At 42.5% G+C, this 8,348-nt stretch overlaps 1 protein-coding gene across 3 annotated transcripts in view; it reads left to right on the top strand.

Moving 5' to 3' along the window:
* Positions 1–4,465: 4,465 nt before the first annotated feature.
* Positions 4,466–8,348, top strand: part of LOC102393517 (craniofacial development protein 1) — a 105,702-nt gene continuing 101,819 nt past the window's right edge. The window contains exon 1 of one of the 3 annotated variants that reach the window (XM_044931174.1): positions 4,466–4,678. In XM_044931174.1, the coding sequence (XP_044787109.1) occupies positions 4,615–4,678 (64 nt within the window). In that variant the 5' untranslated portion in view covers positions 4,466–4,614. The remainder of the gene's footprint in view (positions 4,679–8,348) is intronic. The other 2 variants (XR_006545976.1, XM_006063341.3) reach the window with 2 other exon arrangements.

The raw sequence follows: 8,348 nt of genomic DNA, 5'->3' as shown, positions 1-8,348 counted from the left end.
AGATTCTACCTGTTAAGTACTTAGTCCTACCAGACCAGCCCCCACTCCAGAATACAGTTCCAAGTCCCAGTTGTTACCTGTGCTTCTGACTGATAAGTTGGGTTCTACTAATTTGTTAGACTGACTCATAGAACTGAGGCATTTTACTTACTAGATCACTGGTTTTTCATAAGGATATAGCTCAGGGAACAGCCAGATGAAAGAGATGCACAGGGCTATGCATGGGGAAGGAGTGTGGAGCTTCCATGACCTCTCCACAGGCACAGTTCTCCCTGAATTTTCACATGGTCACCAACTGGGAATCGCTCAACCCTGTCCTTTGGGTTCATCATTACATCATTACATTGCATGATTCATTAAATCACTGGCTACTGGGGAGGGATTCAGCTTGCAACACACTGCACCTCCCCAGAGGTGGGGCAGGGGAGGGCTATAGAGGGCTTGGGAACTGAAAGTTCAATCTTGTAATCACAAGGTTGGCTCTCCTGGCAACCAGCACCTGTCCTTTGCTGCTGCTTAAAGTCACCTTCATATAACAAAACACCTTGATCACTCAATATTTCAGAAATTCCAGGGTTTTGGAAGATAACGAGCCAGGAACTATGGATGAAGATGGAGTATATGAGAAATTTTGGTCATCTCAATGACCAAATGTATATTTCTTTAAAATCAATATAATAGCTGGTGACCTATTATAATTGATGGAAAATGCTTTTCAAGTCCAAAAGTATATGTCTTTAAGCTGGATTTGGCCTGCTAACCAATTTTAGACCTCCTTACTAAATAATTTAACACGATAGAAAATAGTTTCCTGGTTACCCTTAAAGTGGTCAGAATCTGAACAAATGTATGGGGTGCTGGTAAGCTGTGAAGAGGAGAATGGGAGAAGCAGGGTGTTGGAGGAAAGAGACTGCTGAAGAACTCTGGGGTAGCCTTTTCCCCAGACTCAGATCCCAGGGATGGGGAAAAAGCTACATCCCAGTTTGTCATCGCTGGGTTTAACTACGCTGTCCAAGGAAAATGAGACAGAATGGTCAACTCTCAAATATTGGGTCTTAATTGTACATCTATTTTTCTGTTCTCACATAAGAAAGATTTATTGAAATGAGGCATAGACTTAAATGTAAGAACTAAAGCAATAAAACTCTTAGAAGAATACAGGAGTAAGTTTTGTGATCTTGGGTTAGGCAAAGGTACATTAGATACAACCTCCAAAACACAAGGGACGTTAGAAACCAGGTAGACGGGACTTCATAAAAATTAAAAATTTTTATGCTTAAAAGGATGCCATTAATGTGAAAAGATCCCCACAGAATAGGAGGATTACTGCCTCCCAGAGTTGCAGTATACAAAATTTTTAATCTGAGAGAATGAGAAGCATTACATATGGTAGTACTTCCATATGTATTAGCTTGAAGGAAATGGTGTGGATGATGTTTGATTTCTAGAATACAGCTTACCCTTGTAATTATGTCTCTAAGATCACCATATATACACAGTTGACAAAAATACAGGGTTGAGTTCCTGTATGTTTCTGAGAACCTATAGGTTTTTGTCAACTGATGAGTACATAACCTTGTTTTACCTGTGTTTCTGTTCAAAGATACAATTTAATATATCATTTTTATAAATAATGATATACAGTATTTATAATGAAACGTTTCAATGAGTATTACTGTGTTATGAGTAACAGTGAGATTGTGTACCTTAATTCTCCCCTGAGTCATACATAAACATACTCGTCTGTATAGTCATGCATATAAAGTCCTGGGAAGTGAAAAATTAAGCATTTAAAGCTTTATAAAAGCATTACCTAATATTTTCCTATTGATGGAGCTACAGGCTGTACAGTGATGCAGTGCACACTATGGTCAGACCTCTCCTCTGCACTCATGACCCAGATAAGCACGATGGTGTGATCATTCACCTGAAGCTAGACATCCTGAAATGTGAAGTCAGGTAGGCCTTAGGAAGCATCACTGTGAACAAAGCTAGTGGAGGTGATAGAATTCCAGTTGAGCTATGAAAGTGCTATGGAAAGATGATGCTGTGAAAGTGCTGCACTCAGTATGCCAGCAAATTTGGAAAACTCAGCAGTGGCCACAGGACTGGAAAAGGTCAGTTTTCATTCCAATCCCAAAGAAAGGCAGTGCCAAAGAATGTTCAAACTACCGCACAATTGCATTCATCTCACTTGCTAGCAAAATAATGCTCAAAATTCTCCAAGCCAGGCTTCAACAGTATGTGAACATCTTCCAGATGTTCAAGCTGGATTTAGAAAAGGCAGAGGAAGCAGAGATCAAATTGCCAACAACCGTTGCATCATCGAAAAAGCAAGAGTGCCAGAAAAACATCAACTGCTTTGTTGACTGTGCCAAAGCCTTTGACTGTGTGGATCACAACAAACTGGAAAATTCTTCAAGAGATGGGAATACTAGACCACCTGACCTGTCTCCTGAGAAATCTGGATGCAGGTCAAGAAGCAGCAGTTAGAACTGGACATGGCATAACAGACTGGTTCCAAATAGGGAAAGGAGTATGTTAAGGCCGTACATTGTCACCCTGCTTATTTAACTTATATGCAGAGTAAATCATGCAAAATGCTGGGCTAGAATCAAGATTGGTGAGAGAAACATCGATAACCTCAGATACACAGATAACAGCACCCTTATGGCAGAAAGCGAAGAAGAATTAAAGAGCCTCTTGATGAAAGTGAAAGAGGAGAGTGAAAAAGCTGTACTATAAAGAAAGCTGAGCGCCAAATAATTGATGCTTTTGAACTGTGGTGTTGGAGAAGACTCTTGCGAGTCCCTTGGACTGCAAGGAGATCAAACCAGTGAATCCTAAAGGAAATCATTCCTGAATATTCATTGAAAGGAATGATGCTGAAGCTGAAGCTCCAATACTTTGGCCACCTGATGCAAAGAGCTGACTCATTGGAAAAGACCCTGATGCTGGGAAAGATTGAAGGCGTGAGGAGAAGGGGACAACAAAGGAGGAAATGGTTGGATGGCATCACTGAATGGATGGACATGAGTTTGGGTAAGCCCTGGGTGTTGGTGATGGACAGAGAAGTCTGGCATGCTGCAGTCCATGAGGTTGCAAAGAGTTGGACAGGACTGAGCTAGAGAACTCTGATACAAGGGCTGGATGAGAGAGGTAGTATTCGTTGGCATGAAAATAACTTGTACCTTGGTGTGGGGATTTTTGAGTGTCCTACAGTGGGGCATTATGCAAAATCAACTAAATCTTGAAGGAAAAGTTTCTGCCCTGGAGACAGTATTCAACTTCTGGTAGACTGACATAAGGTATGGTTCATGCTTTTCCTTCTAAGTAACTGAACTTGAAGCTCTATACCAGTAGGGGTTTGCACTTAAAGTCGACCTTAGCATTGGTGCACAAAATTAAGGTTTCATATTCCTGGAATGATTTAAAGTCAGTGGCACTGGAGGCTATTCGCATTATATAGGTTCTTTTAACAACATCCCTGTAAAATAAGCCAGTTTCATAAGCGTTGAAAACCTGCTCTTTCATATATCCTCTTCCTGTGTAACAATTAGAAGTATTGTTTGAGTTCCGCAGCTTCCAGATCTGCAAAACTTGCCCCACCTGCAAAGTTAACACTACAGATAACCATCCTGACTTTTGAAATGTGCAAGCCTTCCAGCACTAGTGGAGAGGTTCTTAGGCTTTTAGTTTCACAACAATGCTGTCCACAAGACCTTTTTTTATCCGTTGTCATCTCATGAATCCACAAACTGAGCCGCTTTTCCATCTATTCCACAGCTTCCTCGCGCACTATGGATGTCATTTTAGCACTTTTCGGAGCAGCTACACGTACGGATCAGCGAATTTCCTTTCATTTTTCTTGATGTACCGCATAGTTGATTGAATAAGATTGAACTCATGGCCAAGAGCACTACAGCTCATGTCTGAACGAAGCTTATCTAACACACGTATTTTTCTCCATGAGGTACATCAGCCTTCTTGTGCTTATGAACATTAGGCAGCACCCCAGCACTATGCTCAGGGTCGTTTTAAACAGCGAAATCTCTAACAGAGAGCCCAAAGATGAAAAACCGCGGCAAGAAATAGACCGCGAATACGACACTTATTTACACTTCTAGAGCTGAAGTAATATAGTGGATCATGTGCTTCCAATCTCGACGACCCACCACTGGTTAACTCAAAATTTTCTCTCTGCGCATGTCCGCAAGTAAACCCAGAAAGCACCGAAATTTTTTATTTTGGGGGTGACAGTAAATTTTCACAAGTAAGCGAGTTCAAAAACGTCAGCTACTGAACAAAGGTCGGCCGTCTTCCCACAGGCAAACAAATTTTGCTTCAAGGAGACATCCTCTCAGGCGAAGCGGCGGAGCGCTGAAGACTACTCGTCCCAGCATGCCTCGCCACAGCAGCGAGCCCGCGTCTGCAGGCCCGAGCCTCTGGCCCGGAAGTGTCGCACTGGGTGCGCGTAGCACGCGTTGCGCATGCCCCACGCTGCGGGGGTCCGCCCCAGCCGCCGCCTCCTGTCTCGCACCACTACTCTCTATCCCTAGAGCTTTGCCGTTGGGCACAGCTGCTTCGCCTCTGTAGACCCTGCGCGGTAGCGACATGGAGGAATTCGACTCTGAAGACTTCTCCACCTCCGAGGAGGACGAGGACTACGTGCCCTCGGGTGAGCGACTCCGCCTGAGGCGAGAGGCGACTCGCCCCGCCCAGCGACTCACGTGAGGCGCGCTTTGCCCGTCGTGCGTGGGCCCGGTGGCCGGGCAGCGCTCGCCTCAGGCGGCCCCGCCCCGCGCCCTCGCCTGCCGGCCGGCTCTGCGCAACCCGCGTGGCCCTGGTTGCGTCCGCCGAGGCGTTTTGCGCAGCGGCTCCTGGTGGCCTGGATTGGACCGCCGCCCCACCTCGGAGGGCGGGAACCTGCAAGTGAACTCTGACGCTGCGGGTCGTTGGGCATAGCGTTTTCTCACCCACCCTGAACTCTTCTGAAAGGCAGACCTTACGTCCCCAGGGAGTTGCTAACTGGCGTGTCCCACATATAAGCTTTTCACTTTCTGTCCTTAGAAGTGATGTGATTGTTTAAAAGTTAACATAATGATGCCCTTTACTTCTTAGCAAAGATTGCACTCATTGCTGTCTTTTCAGACCTTAGTTGTAAACTTTTTGTGTAAACCCGGGCTAAAATGTCACCCAGACCTAACCCGTCCGCCATCCTGCGCTTTCCACAGGCTCCCCCATCTCATTAGATGTATCTGCTGGTACAATCGCTCAGGTAAAAGCAAAACCGAAAAACCCCGTCGGAGTTGACCTTACTCTCACTCTTTTGATCCAGATAATCATTCAATTCTGTTTGAGTCCACGTGGAAGATTCGTTTCTAATCACTCCCTCAGTAATCTCGCCCTTACTGAGCTTCCATTATCACTAAGACTCTCCATAGCTTCCCAACTGGGTTACCAGGTTCCGTTCTTATCCACCAACATTGGTCTTCTGATATTGGCCAGTGTGATCATTTGAAAACTAGTTTTCATATTAATCAAAAGTACCGTGTTAGTCGCTCAGTTGTGTCTGCTTCTTTGCGATCCCATGGATTTTAGCCCACCAGGCTCCTCTGTCCTTCGAATTCCCCAGACAAGAATACCGAATTAGGTTGCCATTCCCTTCCCCAGGGGATCAAACCCGGGCCTCCTGCATTGCAGGCAGATTGTTTACCGTCTGAACCCCGATGAAGCCAAAAAGGTGGCATGGGTATGCTTAAAAATAGTCAATCAAGTATTAATGAAATACTTACTTTGAATCTGAACCTTTTCCATCACCTATCATCCCTGTCAGTTCTCTCTAAAAGAGACTGCTTTCTTTTAAAATTTGGTATTTCCATTGTTTGTTGACCTAACTGATTCATGTTAGGTCTTCTTTTAATACCCTCTTGAGTCTTTCTCCTCACTGCCAAAACAGACTTTTTCAACTTCAGACCCTTCCCAAATCCCCAGCCTGCCAATGTTCCTATGTCTAATTTGGGTTAGACTGGTATTGATTCCTTTTTTGTAATGACTTTGTGGACACCAGGTTCTTGGCTGAGTCATGTTCTATATGTAGTTATTGCTTTTCTTGAACTAGATTTCTTTGGAGTGAATAATTGCCATTTTGTTGTTGTTTAGTCATCTGTGTACTTAATACTGATTTGATCCTAAACTCTTAAAATTGTCTAAATCATCCTTCAAGACATTTTGATATATTAAATAATCATTCACTTTTTTGAAGTCCCTCTTTGTCTTCTGACCTGCTCGGATTTGACTTGGCTTTACCATTTTTACACTTAAAATCTTCCATCCTGACCACCACTCTGGATGTTCCTTTTGTCTCCCTTTTCTTTTGGATTCTTTGTTTCTTGGGTCCCGTGATGTCTTCATTCTTGGTGTGTTCCACCAAAATGAGAATAAATCCTCAAATAGCTTACTGAAGAAAGATGGATGATAGAAACTTTTTTTGTGTGAGACCATGACTATCTAAAAATAAGTAGGTGGCCCTCAGACATTATTAATAGTTTTGTATGGAGTTCTGTATTCTATAATAGTTTTCTATCTGAATTTTTAAGGTATTTCTCCATTATTTTAAGAAGTCTCTTGTTGCTAGTTTTCACTCATTTCCATAAAATTTGTTTGTCTCTGGAAGCTCATAGAATCTTTGTTCCTGATATTTTCTGATACTTCACAGTGATATACTGTACCTTAGTGTGAGTCTGTTTTCATCCATTGGTCTTGGCCTTATGGAACTTTTTAAATTTGGGAAGGGGACTGTTTTCTCCATTTTATTTTTTTGGAATCATTGTATATTTACTCTTATGTTGGGCTTCCCTGGTGGCTCAGCTGGTAATGAATCCACCTGCAACGTGGGAGACCTAGGTTCAGTCCCTGGGATGGGAAGGTCACCTGGAGAAGGGAAAGGCTACCCACTCCAGTATTCTGGCCTGGAGAATTCCATGGACTGTATAGTCCATGGGGTGGCAAAGAGTTGGACGCAACTGAAGCGACTTAGCAGCAGCAGCAGCAGCAGCAGAGCAACTTTCACTTTTCACTCTTACGTTACCTTATGGACTGGAACTCTCTTTTCTTCCATTTTGATCCTCTATTTTCTAACTCTGATTTTTTTTTCTTTATGTGAATATTGCAGTATTTCAATATCCTCCTCTCCTGTTGAGTTTTTTTCTCTTTCCATATTTTTTCTATGTTTTATGGCTTTTATTAACACAAATACAATGTGTACACAAGCCGTCTGTGTGTTTTCTTTTCTGTATGGCCTGGAATTGGTGACTTGGATGGCCCTCTTTCCACCATGACACTGAATTTCTTGTAGATGTTGGGTGCAGTCTCAGCACAGTAAGATTTGTTGCACATCAGCAGTACTTCAAGCTCTTTGACATTGTAGACCAGGAACTTCCGAAGCCATGGTGCGGCATGTGCTTTATTTTCTTGTTGTCCTCATCACCAGTATTGGGCATCAAGATGTGACCCTTGAATATTTTTAATTTTTAATAACTCTCTTTGTTGTTCGAAAACTTTTAAATAGCATCATGTTCTTGTTTTGTGAGTGCAAGTATCTTATTACTATATGGATATTAATTATAAAAATTTTTTTCCCTAGTTTTGTGTCCTCTGAATTCCTTTCTGTTTTTAGTCTTGCCTTTGATATTAGAGACTTTCCTCAGTTGTTTGGTGGTCCTAGTTCACTGTACATTAAACCTTTAATAATTAAGTGGATCTGGAGGAATGATCAAAATACCACTCTTTGTAACAGCCCCAAACCAAATATCCATCAATACAGGAATGGGTAAATAACTTGTGGTATAGTCATATAATGAAATAATATTTAGGGATGACAATGAATAAGCTATACCTCCATACAAAGTGAAATAAAAGAGTTAGTTGCTCAGTCGTGTCTGACTCTTTGCGACCCCATGTACTGTAGCCTCCGTCCTTGGAATTCTCCAGGCAAGGTGACTTACAAATAAAATGTTGAGTGAAAGAAGCAGGATGCAAGAGTTCATAATGTAGGCATCTGCTTAAGGCTCAAAAACAGATAAAACTAATCTATTTCATTAGAGTTCAGGATAATGGTTCTTTGGGGGATGTGGCTGGTAGCTAGTGATTGCAGTAGGGCACAAGGGACTTCTGCAAAGCTGTTCATGTTCTGCTTCTTCAGTTGGGTCTAGTTAAACAGGAGTGTTCAGTTTGCATAATTTCAGTGACCTGTGCATTAGCTTGTGTGCTTTTTGGTATGTTACACTTGCAGTAAAGCTTATGTGAAATAAAAAAGAAAAAAATTGATTGAATCTCTGTGTGTACAG

This window comes from Bubalus bubalis, chromosome 18 (genome assembly GCF_019923935.1).
Source record: "Bubalus bubalis isolate 160015118507 breed Murrah chromosome 18, NDDB_SH_1, whole genome shotgun sequence".
Taxonomy (NCBI): domain Eukaryota; kingdom Metazoa; phylum Chordata; class Mammalia; order Artiodactyla; family Bovidae; genus Bubalus; species Bubalus bubalis.
The sequence above is the reverse complement of the archived record's forward strand: the minus strand, read 5'-3'. Positions and strand labels throughout refer to the sequence as shown.